The sequence below is a fragment of the Nannospalax galili genome, unplaced genomic scaffold (genome assembly GCF_000622305.1).
Source record: "Nannospalax galili isolate Female #2095 unplaced genomic scaffold, S.galili_v1.0 scaffold300, whole genome shotgun sequence".
Lineage (NCBI taxonomy): Eukaryota > Metazoa > Chordata > Mammalia > Rodentia > Spalacidae > Nannospalax > Nannospalax galili.
This window is the reverse complement of record NW_008347322.1, coordinates 2142546-2157660: the sequence shown is the minus strand read 5'-3', so window position 1 is coordinate 2157660 and position 15115 is coordinate 2142546. Positions and strand designations below refer to the sequence as shown.

At 47.4% G+C, this 15115-nt stretch overlaps 1 protein-coding gene across 2 annotated transcripts in view; it reads left to right on the top strand.

Annotated features, from left to right (window-relative positions):
- Gtf3c4 (general transcription factor IIIC subunit 4) overlaps window positions 1-12390 on the top strand; it is a 30835-nt gene extending 18445 nt beyond the window's left edge. Inside the window, exons 3-5 of one of the 2 annotated variants that reach the window (XM_008843953.3) lie at window positions 2681-2811; window positions 6249-6337; window positions 7876-12390. In XM_008843953.3, coding sequence (XP_008842175.1) covers window positions 2681-2811; window positions 6249-6337; window positions 7876-7940 — 285 coding nt within the window. In that variant the 3' untranslated portion in view covers window positions 7941-12390. The remainder of the gene's footprint in view (window positions 1-2680; window positions 2812-6248; window positions 6338-7875) is intronic. The other variant, XM_008843954.3, reaches the window with a different exon arrangement.
- The last annotated feature ends 2725 nt before the right edge of the window (window positions 12391-15115 follow it).

The window sequence follows — 15115 nt, the reverse complement described above, 5'->3', positions numbered from 1 at the left end:
AGAAAAGAAACTGTTACCTTTGCCTCCCAGACTAACAAATTGAAAATCACAAAGGTCTGTTCCTTACTCTAAAGATTGATGCTTACTGCCTAAATAGTCTTATTTATTTATTTATTTATTATTATTATTTTGTCTTTTTTTTTGAGACAGGGTCTCCCTGTAGCCCCAGCTGTCCTGGAACTCACTACGTAGACCACGCTGGCCTCGAACTCACAGAGATCCACCCGCCTGCCTCTGTCTCCCAAGTGCTGGGATTAAAGGCATGCGCCACCATGCCCAGCTCCTAAATAGTCTTATTTAAAGTATTCATTAAAAATGAGAAAAATCTCCGGGTGTGGTAGCAGTGAGTTCCAGGACAGCTGGGGCTGCAGGGAGACCCTGTCTCAAAAAGACAAATAAAAAAAGAGAAAATCAGATATTCTCATCCCTAACTTTATTTTTTTTAGTATCAATTAAAATTTATTATACAAATACAAGGAAAAAAGTAGAGTTACAATACATTCAAAATTATTTTGTAAAATAATTCATACAAAGGGCATGTATTATCAATGCCCAATGAAACAGAAGAACGTGGCACAAAAAATACAGAAGCGTATGGCGTATGGTTCAAATATTTGTGGTAAAAAATACAAATAAGCTGGGAGTGGTGGCAAACCTGTAATCCCAGTTCTGGGCATGTGGAGATAGGAGGACAGGAGTTCAAGGCCATCCTTGGCTACATATCATCCCTAACTTTAAAACAGTCACAAACCAGTTGTTGCAGAGTCCAGTGTACGCCCCTGAAATTACTGCTCACAGGATGTCTGCAGGGGATCTTGAGTGTAATGAAGGCATGGTAGTACCCACCTTTAATCCCAGTGCTTGGGAGACAGGCAGGTGGATCTCTGTGCATGCAAGGCTGCCCTCCTCTATGCTGGGGCTATATGGGAAGCCTGTCTCAAAAAAAACAATAATCAGAAGTCAACTTTTAACTTTTAAACCTGGTTTCCTTGTGTTCCAAATTGTCTGTGGGCATACTCTGGTTTTCACTGTCAGGACTAGTTAGAATGATTATAAACCTGTGAGATAATAGCAAAAACATGTAAGGATGGTAATGAGGTTTGTTCTTTTTTAGAATTCTCATCTGAGTGTTATGTACCTATTGCGTGGTTCTGGCTGAGCCAGTTTAAAAAGTGGAAAGATTGTTCCTGACTCCTACAGTATCTGAGTTCTGATTAAAGAATGAAATTCATGTCTCTGCAGTGGGGCATGCCACACATGCCTTTAATCCTAGCAGTAGAGAGGCAGAGTCAGGCAGATCTGTGAGTTCAAGTCCAGCCTGGTCTACATAGAGAGTTCCAGGCCAGTCAGGGTGACATAGTGAGACTGTCTCAAACAACCACCACCACAAAAAATCCAACTTTGCATCCGATAAAGACCTTTTTAACCTAAGATGTTGATTTGGGGACTAGAGAGGTGGCTGCTCTTGCAGAGGACCCAAGTTCAAATCTTGTGATCCTCCTGCCTCTGCCTCTTCAGCATATCCTACTGGCATGCGCCATCACAACCGGCCCAAGTTCAAATCTCAGGATCCACATGGTGGCTAACAACAGTCTATAACTCCAGTTCCAGGGGATCTGATGCCTCCTTCTGACTTCATGGATGCACTTACATGCAGTCAATACACTCATACACATAAAATAAAAATAATAAATAAAATACTAAAAAATTTAAAAAGAATACAATCTTAAGCCAGGCCCAGTGGCACAAGCCTAGAACCTAGAACCCTCCAACACGGAGGCTGAGGTGGGTACAGCAGGTTCAAGGCCTGCCTGGCCAGTGTATTGAGACTTTCTCAAAGTCAAAAAGAGGGCTCACCATAGAGTGCTTGCCTAGCATGTGCAAGGCTCTAAATTCAATCCTAGTGCCACCCCAACTCCCCAAAAAGTACTGTTACTAAAGCAGAGAAAAGCACCTGTCTTCCCAGGGGGGTAGCAGGGCAGAGCTGGCGGCTGTCTCAGGTGCAGATGCTGAGCTAAGTTAGACGTGGCTCTTTGGGCCATCAGAAGGGGTAGTTGCTTTTTAATACTAATTGTCTTTGCTTTATAAATCTTTGGCATTAAAAGAGTAAACATTTGTGGGCTAGAGACGTGGTTAGGTGGTTCACGGTACTTGATGCTCTCCCAGAGGATTTGAGTTTGGTTCTCAGCACCCACATTGACCAACTGCCTATAATTCCAGCTCTAGGGGATCCCATGCCCTCTTCTGGCCTCCTTGGGCACTCACACACATGGGAGCACACACATACATAAACATAGAAATCATTTTTTTTTTTTTTAAAGACTAAACATTTGGATAGTTCTACAGAATCTGTAATAGTCCATTTCCACCTATGGACATTACGGCTTTCCTTCTTGAAACACTAAATAATAACTTGCTTCCCATGGAATTATGTTCTAAAGCATCTAAAACAAGACAAGAAAGGAGAGCTTGGTTTTCAGACGTTTTCTCCTTGAGGTTAGAGTTCAGGGTCACCAATCTGTTTACTTTGATGTTGATGCAGGTTGAGGGTACAGTGCTGTGTTTTTTGGACAGTAACTTAACTCTTCTCCCTACACAGTCCTGTGTGTTTCATGTGACTAGGCTTTGCTGCCAGAAACCTGTGCTTGCCCTCACTCTGCCACCTGTGGTGTCTCACCAGGTGCTGATTGGACACATCTCCAAGAAGATGAACAAGCAGACCTTCCCCGAGCATTGCAGTCTGTGTAAGGAGATCTTGCCGTTCACTGATCGCAAGCAGGCCGTCTGTTCCAATGGGCACATTTGGCTCCGGTAAGCCATTGGCAGGCTGCGTGCACCCACTTGTCAGCTCTGCGTGGCTTAGACCTCTAGAGTGAGCAGAGCAGCCTTCCAGACAGGCGTGCTCCATGTTCCCTGGGTTGCTGTTTGCCTTGTAGGGCTTCAGGTTTGGGGTTTTGTTTTTTTGTTTTGTTTTTTGGGGGGGGGGTTGGTCTTTTTGAGACAAGGTCTCCCTATAGCCCCAGCTGGCCTGGAACTCACTATGTAGACCAGGCTGGCCTTGAACTCACAGAGATCCGCCTGCCACTGCCTCCCTAGTGCTGGGAATAAAGGCATGTGCCACCATGCCTGGCAAGGGCTCCATTTTTTAAGATATTACAAATAGTGCTGAAGTGGGTGGGCTTGCGTACTCATGGACCTTTTTTGGTTACATTTCATCGGGTGGGGCCTGACAGGGATGGGAGATAAAAGGTGGGGATCATTATATTCATCAGTACATTATATTCCTGCATGAAGCTATCAGATAGCCAGGCAGAATCCTTCTTCTTCCTTTCCCCTTAGTCACCTGTAAGAGGTAACTTTGGTGGACCCTCATTTGACTGGACCTGAAAGCTGTATTTGAATCTGTTGTCCCCTCCCTGAGGCACTTCATCACCCGCCTCCCAGGACACCTCATCTCTTCAGCATCCATCTGTCCATCCATCCTTAGGCTGCCCTCTCTCTGTCTTTCACCCTTCCTGGAGGGCTCTGTTGGCTGTGCACAGATAAGCCTGTGTCTCCTCCTTAGTCCAACCTGTGTGTCTGACTTCCTGCCTACCAAGCATCTTTGTTGTGTCTGGCCTCAGTACTTCCTGTGGAATGTGGCGCTCCATGGCCCTGGCACTGTCACCTTCCACCTGGGCCAGCTGCTTCCAACCTCCTCTCTGGTCTGTTCTCTGTACACTTGTGGCTGTGATGCTCAGCAGACCTCACCAGTTCTTGTCGCCCCTCTGCTCCAAGCTCTCCATTAAAGCTGAGGGTGTGGGTCTATGGTGGAGCACCTGCCTAGCATCTGCAAGGCCCTGGTTTCCAGCCCCAGCACTGCAAAAACAAAGGCTCCCAGCGCCTGTCTGTTTCTGATGCATATAAAGCGAGAACCCTTTGGCAACCTGCAGCCTCTCCAGAGCCTGGGCCCTTGGCTCCCCTCACCTTCTCTCTGAGCTCAGCTCCCAGGTGTCTCCATCCAAGAGAACTGGCCACCTTGCTTAGGTCAGTGAGACAGCCTGCCACTTGAGGACATCTCTGCACAGCCTCCTCAGGACGTGCTTCCTCAGTCAGGCCTTCCTGGCCACTGCACTTAAAGTCTGACATCCTCCTCCCCCAAGGAGTGCTCTGTGCTCCTGAGCCTCATTCTTGTTCTGTTTTTTGCCTTCTAATCACCACTAGATAGGATCTTTTTTTAAAGCCCCAGGTAGCTTGGAACTCACTATGTAGACCAGGCTGGCATCCAACTCACAGAGATCTGCTGCCTCTGCGTGCTGGGAGTAAAGGTATGCGCCAGCATACCCAGCTCTTTTTACCTAGTTCACCTTCCTTTGGAATAATAAACCCTGAGCACAAGGACTTTTATGTTTTGTTCACAGCTGTTTCTAAAACAGTGCCTGGTAGACGTTCAGTAAAAATGTTAAATTTATTTTTCACTGAAATAGAGCTGTACTACACACTACACTTATCATCATCCCCCCCCTTTTCCCCCTTTCTGGTGGTGGTTTTGTGTGTGTGTGTGTGTGTGTGTGTGTGTGTGTGTGTGTGTGTGTGTGTGTTGTGGATGGGTGTCATTATGTAGCAGAGGCTGACCTCAAATTTATGTTCCTCCAGTCTCAACCTCCCAAGTGCTGAGATTACAGGCATTTGCCACTGTGCCCAGCCAGAATCCCATTCTTGATGGGATAGAGCTGTCAATCATGTGCATACTCTGATTTATTCCCTTTTTAACAAATTTCTTTTCTAATTTGTTTAGACTTTCTTTGTGTTTTCTTGTCTTTTTGAGACAAGGTCTCCCTGTAGCCCCAACTGTCTTGGAACTCGCTATGTAGACCAGGCTGGCCTTGAACTCAAAGAGATCTGCCTGCCTCTGCCTCGGAATGCTGGGATCAAAGGCATGCGCCACCAAGCCCAGCTTAGACTTTCTTGAATCAAAATTTGAAATGCAAATAGCATCCAGCTGAGCCTGTCAGTGTGATGGGCAAGTTGGGGCAGCACGCTTATCTGTTTAGTCAGCACATCCTCAAGGTGGACATCTTCATGGTGGACGTACACAGGGCAGCCCCTTGGTGATTTCCATTTTACAGATGAGGACACTGGCATCTGGGGAGTAAAAGAATTTTCCCTATGTCAGTGATTAGTGGTAGCGTGTGAAGCCTGGCGTTCTGCTTAGAGTTTGTGTGGGATTGTGATGTATTAATGCCTTCCACAGTAGTGAGCTCTTTCACAAAAGCTGCCTTCCGTTTTTCTGATTAAGGTCAGTGTCGAAATACTGGGGCATCATTTCTGTGTGAGAGATGTCGCCGTCTCAGCTGGGATCGTTCTTCCTATGCTCATTGGAGTCCCCTCCCCAACCTCTGCTGTTTTCTATTCCTTTTTGCTCACCTGAAGACTACCTTTGGGGAAATCTTCCTCCAGAGCTGTTACACTCTTTGCCATCTCGTACCTGCCCGTCCTGTCGGCCTGCTTTGGGTGGGTGCTCAGTGAGTACTCATGGGCAGCAGAATTGAACTAAATCTGTGGATATGTTTGTTAGTTTCCTTTCTTTTTGTACCACAGATCTCATGTTTGCCACCTGAAAGTTCTGTGTGCACGTGGTATGTGTGCACATGGTGTCTGTACACTTCTGTGTGTTGCCAGAGAAGAGCATCAAGTGTCCTCTGTCACTCCCCTCCTTATCCCTTTGAGGCAAGGTTTCTCCCTGAGCCTGGTGCTTGTCTTTTTCTGCTAACTGGCAGCCAGAAAGCCTGTGATTCTCTGGTCTCTACCCCACTGGGAGGCGGGCATTGTTGAGGTGCTAGAACCTGAACTTAGGCCCAACTTAAACAAGCACTCTTTCCCTCAGAGCCACCTCTCTAGCCCCAATACCTGAAGGTTTTTAAGACTGTCCTTGTACCTTATCTTAAAAGTAACAAGAAAGAGCGATGTTTCCCATATGATAGGTGAGCCTTTAAAAAACATTGACAGTTTATAGGAGCAGAGAGGAGCAAACTAAATTCTTTCTCAGTACCGCAGTGTGGAAACGCTACCGGAACTTTCTGACCTAAAAGCTTTGTGTCCCTTCCCTTCATGACCTGCATGGTTGTCACTCAGTGTGGTGATGGAGGTTTTGCCACACGGAGGGAAGTGTTGCCATGGCAACTTTGGGGTTTACCCTGGACGCCTGCCTTCCCGGTGTCGATGGATCTCAAGAGAGCCTTCTCCCCTGACTGCACTGTCTTCTGTAGGTGCTTTTTAACCTACCAGTCCTGCCAGAGCTTGATATACCGAAGGTGTTTGCTCCATGACAGCATTGCCCGGCATCCGGCTCCAGAAGGTGGGTGCTGTTCTAGCCTGGGAGAGGGTACAGCAGCATGCCAGGGCTGGGGTCAGGCTCCACACCACCTAGTGTCCTCTGTGGGGACAGAGTAGCCTGTTCTCTACAGCTTCTATGAAGCCAGAGCTCATTAACAAGTGGTCACAGGAATGCATCATGTTGGAGTGATGCTGCTGTTCAGCGGGTGATGAAGTGGCTCTACTCTTGCCGTTCCTGCAGCAGACAGGTTCTTCCGGGCCGTGTCAGGCCTGCTGTTTGGATGCCACCTCTGCAGGTGATGCTGGGTGCGGAAACAGCACTGCTCCGTAACAGGCGCTGCACTGGAGTACGAGAAGTCCCGCTGGGTTTCCTGGTGGGTCTCCGTGCTCCTTGGTCATCTTGTGGCAAAGCGCACATTTCTACTTCTGAGAGCCAGCTGGGACGAGAGCACAGGTGCACGCAGGAGCTTGGTGTCTGATGGCCTTGAGAATGGCAGCTTTTGATCTAAGCCTCACTGACCTCACACTCAGACCAAATAAGCCAGGGAGACACAAGTGTGTAGAATCAGTCATACATGTTTGGGCAAAATGCGTGGTCTCCCTTGGTGAACAGAAAGCAAAGCCTTCCACTTAAAACTCGGTCCTTACTGACATTTGCTCCAACTGGCTGAAGCTCTCCAGTGCAGTCAAGGTTGTATGTTGGCAGCTTGGGTTCCGGTTTCACTTCTGTTGTGGAGGTACATGCAGAACCTAGGCCGAAAACCTTTCTGTCACACCCTGGTTCTGTTGACCTACTTTGAAGCATATTTGGGGAACACTTAAACTGATACCGCAATTGAAAATTGGTAGGCTGTTTAGGCAAGAAACCTAGAGAAGACTGGAATTTAAAACCCCAACCCCCACTCCTCGGCTCTAAGATGAGCCACTTGTGGGAACAGTGAGGAGCTGCTGGGTCCAGAGACAGAACTGAATTGGGGCAGAGATTTCCCAGGCCGGGGGTGAGGGAGGCCCTTTTTGCTGCATGTCTATTCCTCTAGGTCATGACATTTCTGAAAAGTTGCCATCACTGTCATCCTTTGAAAGAATATCTTAACAGTAACAACTGGGAATCATGCCACATATCTGTTATTCCAGCACTGGGTACTCCAGAGCAGGAGGGTCAAGAGGTCAAGGCCAGCCTGAGCTACATAGTGACAACTGGACTACATAGTGAGAACCTATCTCAAGCAAAACAAACCAAACCAAAACTAAGGTGTAAAGAACACAGTCAGAAGTGCAGCCCTCTGTTAACCTGAATGTGTGTAGCTTCATGAAACATCCACTCATTACCCTCATTTTCCAATTTCATTACAAATGTAGCTTTGAGAACCGTAGATTTAAATAGTACTGCGTCATTTAGAATTTTGGAAACTGAAGCCTTAAAGAGTGGAGTGCCTTGTGAATGGACACATAGCTAGGGCTCCCAGTGCCGTGCCCGCACGCTGCACGCGGCATAGCACGTCCTGTCCTGGTGGCCCTTTCTGAGGCTAACGTTTGGTCCTGCTTGTTTTCTGTTTGCAGATCCCGACTGGATTAAGAGGTTACTGCAGAGCCCCTGCCCTTTCTGTGACTCTCCTGTCTTCTGAGTGTCAGCGGTGGGGGACGGAAGGACATGAACTCAGCTGTAGAAAGTTCCCTGGAGCCTGAGGAGCAGCTGCGCTAGGGAGAGCCTGGCCCTGAGCAATGGAGAGGCACTCTTCTCACTGGAAATCGGGAGGGCCTCCCTGGGAGCTCTCCCAAGTACACACACCATCTCCAGGTCTAAAGGATATTTTTTAAATGACCAGATATGGAAAGTTTGAGTCATTTTGAGGTGAACATTAGCCACCCTCAGCTCCTTGCCCAACAAGGAACACTTATTTTTCAAGTGTCTTGACTGAAGCAGTTTGAACAGAAAGAGTGTCATATATACTGTTTCTAGAAACATGCTGGTCTCTTCTAAAGAACGCATATAAGGACCTTGCTGGGTGAGTTAGGTTTTCATCCTTGTCCTGGTCTGGGATGGCCTGTGGCTCCCAAGGGCTGAAGTTGGCTGGTACTGACACTGTGTGCCAGCTGATATTAAAGTGTGTAAAGCAGCACATGCTGGTTTCTGCTCTCAGACGGCTGCAGATCTGTGTCCCATCCACTTGTCCTGCATATGGAAACCATTTTCTTAAAACTATATTTTTTAAGCCAAGTCTAAAATTGTTCTTAATGTATCAAATGATCAGGTGACTATTAGAAGTTAGTAATTGTGATTTATTTTTCTCTTCCTGTGTCATCAGATCTCCTGAGCCAGCTCCTTAATGTGTATAAAGAGATGGAGTGTTCCACTTCCCTCGTCATCGCCCACGTCACTCACCAGTGCTAATCTAGATGTTTGTTAGAGGGGGAGATCTTCTTTTAGTATTAAATCAATTCAGTATTTTTAACATTGATATTTCCAGATGTTTCCCCAAGCATCTGGGAGAAGAATCTGTCTAGGACTCCTGGAAAGAGAAGGGCAGCGTGGAGTTGGAGGCCTTTAAGACCTGGCGCTGCAAGTGTGTGCCCTCAGGTGGGCAGGGCAGCCTGGGAATTCTTCCTTTCTCCAAAGACTCTTAATATTTGGAATACAGCTGTTTTTCTGCAGGCTATAAAAAGAAGACAGAAACAGTTCTGACTGGTAGCTCTTAATCAAAACCTATAATAGACATTCTGGAATTACAATCTTAGAGTTTTTGAGACAGGGTCTCCTGTAGCCCCAGCTGGGGAACTCCTCTGTAGACTAGGCTGGCCTCGATCTCACAGAGATCCTCCTGCCTCTGCCTCCCCAGTGCTGGGACTGTGTGTGCACCACCACAGCTGGCTGTTTTAGATTTTTAAAGAAAGTTTCCTAGGGATTGGTGCTAATTAACTGTAGTGCACACATTTTGGAATGGTGTATTTTTGGAACATGGGGTGGAAAATACAGAATATGAAATTCTTTAATTATTTCATCATCTTTTTGGCTTTTAGTTTAACATACTTTCTTGCTTTGTTTTTTGTAGCCTCAGTGAGAAACAACTGTCCTCACTTCAGAAATAATGTCTTGGTACTTGGGTACCACGAGAGACAGACTTGCCAAGGCCACACTGTCTTACTATGCACCCTGGCATTGCCATGCACTTGGAATAGACCCCAAGAGGCACTGCCAGACACTGCCTGAGATGTCCTGTTAAGAGTGGGACTTAGCTTCGGCTTGCTAATGTGTTTGCTGGAGTCTTATGTTCTCATTTTGGGGGTAATTTCAGGAAGTGTTTATCCAGGCTTGGGGCAGCAAGTTAAACTGACCTTCAGGAAAGAACCAGGCCCACTGGGGTCCTGAGTGGCCCTGTTCTGACACTGCATAGCTGAAGCCTGTAGCTGTTCTCGGCATAGTAAACGTGGCAGGAAAAACTGAGGTGACGTAAGGAATTGTTCCAGTTGTGATAATCATGCATGCTGTTTCAGTTCTTTCTCTGTTCTGAATCAACTCCTTAGGCGTTCTTACAGGGAATTTTGTGTTATTACCATTTAAAAACTTAACTGCTTATTTGAAACAATTGTGCAGTTCTGAGAAACTGACAATTAGGAGTAACAGAAGGATTTCTGACGTTATTCTGTAACTTGTCTATAGGAGTAACATGGTGACAGGAACATGGTTCCTACAAGGGGCTCTGCCCAGTGGCATCAGTGGACTCTGAAATCCAGCCTCAGCTACATGTCCCCACAGCCAGACACACAGCAGGCCTCAGAGCTGGCGAACAGAGTTGGGGATGAAGTTGGCTTCGTGCATAGTGCGCTTCTGAGCGCTTCTCAAAGGGTCAGTGTACAGGAGGGCCGCAGAGGGTGTCTTGGAATCTTCCAGTTACCTCTTCCAGCTTAAACTTAGCACACATAACCCTCCAGACTTGCCTCAAATTTACCTGATCTGTTTGTCGGGGTTCAGGTTGATTTCAGTGGTAGCCATGATAATTTTCAGGAATGGGAAGGATGGTAGGCTTGCTGCTCTGCATTAGTGCTGGAGCAACTGCACGGAGACCTTGTGAGCTGTGTTACTGGTCTGTCTCAAGTTTCTCTGCTGGGGCTACTTGTTCCTCTTACTCTAAGTAGGAAACTGATAACTTGTTGGTATTCAGCCAGAGTCCTCATGTGTCCCTCCCAGACTCCAGACAGCCTCAACCTACTGTTAGAGCTGCCAACACTAGCAGTTGTTTCCAGTGTCAGAAATCATTAGAAGATCAGCAAAGCTCAAAGTTGAGTGTGACGTTCTTCTGCTTCTCTAGGAGGACTTTGAGAACATTTATGTCGAAGCATGAAGGCAGGATCTGTTAGCAAACCTAGGTTACCTAGGCTGGGAATAGTAAAGTCATTTGTTGTGGTTATGTGGCATCAGATTAAGGTGCAGATCAGTGCTTGTTAGGGATGTGCAGAGCTGGTGGGGAGCCCGGCTGCCTGCGTGACCAGGAGTCTTTCTTGTCCTCTCAGCCTTCTGCTCACCTCACTGTTGCTTTGCTGTCCCAAAGAGGCTCCCCTGATTTCCATTAAGTTTCTTGGCGTTAGGGTACATTCAGAGCTATGGAAAACGGATGAGATAAACATCTCACTGTATTGTGGGCCTCCCTTCCTAGAAGGAACTTCACGGTGACTGCTTTCTGGAGGTAATGGTGTTATTAGCAACTCACTAGGCTCTCTCTGGTTTTCATCAAAACTTTAAATGATAATTTTGTGGTCTGGTAGCTGAATCACTTCAGGTTAGACCTGAGGCTCACAGCCACCACCCCAGCACCCCAGCCAGTATTAGTCACACTGAGCTTAGCTGAGTGGGGTGCATTCCAAGTCAGCATGAACAGCCAGCAGCCAGACAGATTCACCACCTCTTCCCGGTTAGCACACTCTGGACTTGCAGGGTCTCGGCAAGACTTTGACAGCCCAGCAAGTGAATTATGTCCTTAAATGGGACTAAGCCAAACTCAAAGAAGGTAGCGTCGCTGCTGTCTACAGCCTACAGCAGCACTGTCCCCTAAGCAGCAGGTTCCTTCCTGTAACTGAAGCACAGGCAGAGGCCAGTATTAACGTGTCTTTCGAGGCCATGTCTGTATTCTGGGGGAGAGACCCTGCCTACAAGCAGGATCCTAGTCACAGTGAGTTTAGAGCAAGATGCAGAGGTGATGCTCACTGGGACAGCACTGTAGGCTCCAGCTGAAGGGCTGGGCTGGGCGAAGTGAAGCAGGTCTGAGTTCTGCATCTCTTGTTGAAGATTAGAAGTTGTAGCCAGGCATGGTGACACACGCCTTTAATCCCAGCAGAGGCAGGTCAATCTGTTAGATCGAGGCCAGCCTGGTCTATGTAGTGAGTTCCAGGCCAGCTGTGGGTACAGGGAGACCCTGTCTCCAAAAAAGAGCCCCCCCCAAAAAAAAATTAGAAAAGATTAGAAGTTACTTTACCTCAGGGCTGAGGGTGTAGCTCAGTGGGTAGAGTGTTTGCCTAGCATTCATGAGGTCCCGAGTTCCAAACTTGCCACTGAAAAAAAGTTATTTACCCTTTACCTCACTTTCATGAAATTCTGTTATTTTTCATAAAGAAAATACTCTAAACTAGATTGTGCCAGGCACAGGCATACTATACTGAGCACTTGGGAGGCTGGGGCAGGAGAATCAATTTGAAGGCCAACCTGTCTCAGAAAAACAAATATGGTCATCGGGCAGCGTGAGAGGTAGTGACAGTTTTCCGTGTCAGACCGGGTCTGCATTTGGCCAACCTTCAGGTGCAGTGCACACACTCAAGTCCGCTGTCTCTCTGTATGGTACTAATGTAACGTCAGATGCAAGTGTCTATGAATGATGTCTTCTTCAAGGCTTTGTTTCAGATTTGCACTTTGACACGACATGAACTTGAGCATCAGCATCACACTTGTTTATGCAGTGTCTGTGTTGTGCAAAGTGCTTATGCTTTCTGTTTACCCAATGCCCCTGCTACAGTTTGTGCTTGGCTTGAATTGTATGTATGTTTACACCTGACTTTTTTTGAAATAAAGAGAAAAATTTACAGTTATTGAAAGGGGCTGTTTTTTAATTCTTAACCATCCGATCAAGCTAGGCATGTTTTAGACTTTCAGAGTTTCAATTAAAAACGCTAAGGAATTTTTATAATTCTAAGGAGTTTATAATAGCACATTTTGCTGGGAATAAATTTTAGCCAACCCAAAAAAGCCAGCCACCTGCTCTGTCCCTGGCACTGTACCTGGTGCTCAGTATTAAACTGTGCGCTCCTCCAGGGCGGGGTTTGTCTCCCTGTTTCCTCCCTAAGCATCTAAGGGGAAGTACCTTTCACAGAGTAGGTGCCTGTGCGTGGAGAGTGGGTGAAGGGGCTTCCTGCCTCCTCTGCATGTCCAGCTGCTCAGCACCCTACTGCCAGTAATGTTGGAAGAGGGCAGGCTACTTCGCTGGCTGGAATGGGGTTTTTGAGAGTAACAAGATGTCACATCCTTAGCACTGTTTAGCCTGTTTCTGAAGATGCGTGTGGGTCCTGAGCTCATCAAACATTGAAGCTGTGGTTTCTGGGAAAATCTGACGGGGGAATTACAAGGGGAAGGGAGTGGAAACTGAGGGAGGGATCATCTGTGTCCAGCCCAACCATCAACCTGGGGTAATATCCTGTTTCCCAGTTGGCTTGTTGGCCGTCTATCCAATAAACGAAAGGCCACCAGCTCTTATCTTGCTCTCCTTTGGGTCCCTCCCCCTCAGTTGCCCTTAGGAGCCTGGTGCTTACATCTGATGCTGCTGTGGTGTGTGTGCTGAACACAGTGGCAGTTCTGTAACAGCCTCATACTGAGTTTTGTACACAGAGCCACTAGCACTGTTACGTCGGACACTTTTTTATTCAAAATAAATAATTATTTGTATATTGTGTGTCTATTTTATGGGGTTCATGTGGTCTGCTGCAAAGCTGGCATATCTCTAAGGCCAGTCACCTCTGTCAGGGTACCACCCAGGCCCTGGTGGAGGAGAGGGACAGGGAGAAGTCAGGGACCAGCACCGGCAGCCACCGTGGTGTCCGTTCAGCACTTTGGTAGTTTTATTCCAAAAAAAAAAAAAGAAAAAAAATCAGAAATGTAAAGGGAATTAATACAGATTCACCAAGTGATATCCTAAAACACCAATTTGTTTCTCAATTGTGGTGCCAGGTATTAACCCAGAGCCTCACATGTGCCAGGCCAGCTCTCTGCCACTGTGCTACAGCCTGTGTCCCAGACCCCAGATTCTTTTTTTAATTATTATGTGTTTGTGTGGTAGAGGTCAGAGGACAACTTGGTGGAGTGTGTTCTTTCCTTCCACCATTATGGGAGTTGTGAGGGTTGAATTCAGATTGTCAGGCTTACATGGCAAGCACTTTACCTACTGAGCCATCTTGCCAACCCCAGACCTCAGATTCTTAATGCAGTTTTAACCAAGTTTAACCAAGCACTATTTATAGGGCTTGGTGAGGAAGGTGGCTCTGTTGGTGACAGACCTGGAGGACCTGCCAGCATTGTGATGGGAGGCAACATCTGGGTTATGGCTCCACCCACCTCTAGCCTCTCTGGCTTAGAGGACTGACAGGCCTAGGGAGGAGCCTGACTCAGTCCTCAGCAGCAGCCCCTCTGAGCTCCGTGTTCTCTCTCTCAGCTTGTGTGCCTGGACTGCTGGTCTGTTCAGATGCCCGGTGTGCCCAACATTCCTGGGTGTCACAGCAGTGAGCCTCACTCTGTCAGGGAACAGGACAGGGGGTTTGGCTGATTTCCTCAGGTGGCCACTCAGCAGCAGGTCCTGCAGAGCACATGTGTATCCAGGGAGCTGCAGTCAGTGCATAGCTTCCCTAATAAGGGTGCTGAGAACCACGTGGGTGCTCTTGGGAACACCCAGCCCACATGCTAGCAGACATGTCTTCCTCCCACTCAAGGACAGCTGACCCCTGGATGCCACCTCAGAGGAGGCTCTCTCCGTTTCCTCTCCCCAGGCTCGTAGCTCCGTTCAGTTTCAGTTACAGGGACTACTAGAGCGTAGCTCATTGGTAGCGCTTGTGCCTAACCATGCGCAAGGCCTTGGGTTTAATCCCCAACACTGAAAAAAAACTAAAAGCAAAACCAAAAAAACAACCCTTTAGTCCTGGCTCTAAGGAGGGAGATGGGGAACAGACCAGACAGGTTCCAAAAGATCTTCAGGGCCAGCAGGACCTGGAAATGGGGCAGGAAGGAGGAAAGCATAATGCCGTGTGAGGTAGTATTCTTGATAGGGAAGCACTCCCTGTGACCAGTCCCACCAAAGCTCTGACCCGATAGCAGCCTCATCACAATGCTGAGGTAGAGACCCAAAGGCTCCTTATCATGAGAGAGATGCATATCAGAATGGGCATGTGACCTTTGCCAAAAGCCAGGGCAGCACACTGGAGGCAAGAGATACACTGGTGGCAGTGCTTTGGGCCAGGATTGCCAGCAAGAGGTCAGCAAGGATTGGACTTCTATCCCCCATGATAAGACTGCAGAATAGCAGAAACCAAGTAGCGACCCTCAAATGCTTAAAAGAAAGCCCAGCTAGGTCTAGTACCACCAAGTCTGGCCATGGCTAATGGACCATGGTGTCCTTAAGGGTGAGGAACATGGGTTGACCGTGAAGATATTTGATTTTAACCAAAACGGAACGACCAAGGGCTTGAAAACATACTGTGTTCATCTTCCCAATCTGGAGCTCAAGCAGGCTAGGCTAGCTGTCCAACGAGCCCAAGGGAGCCCCCTGTCTCC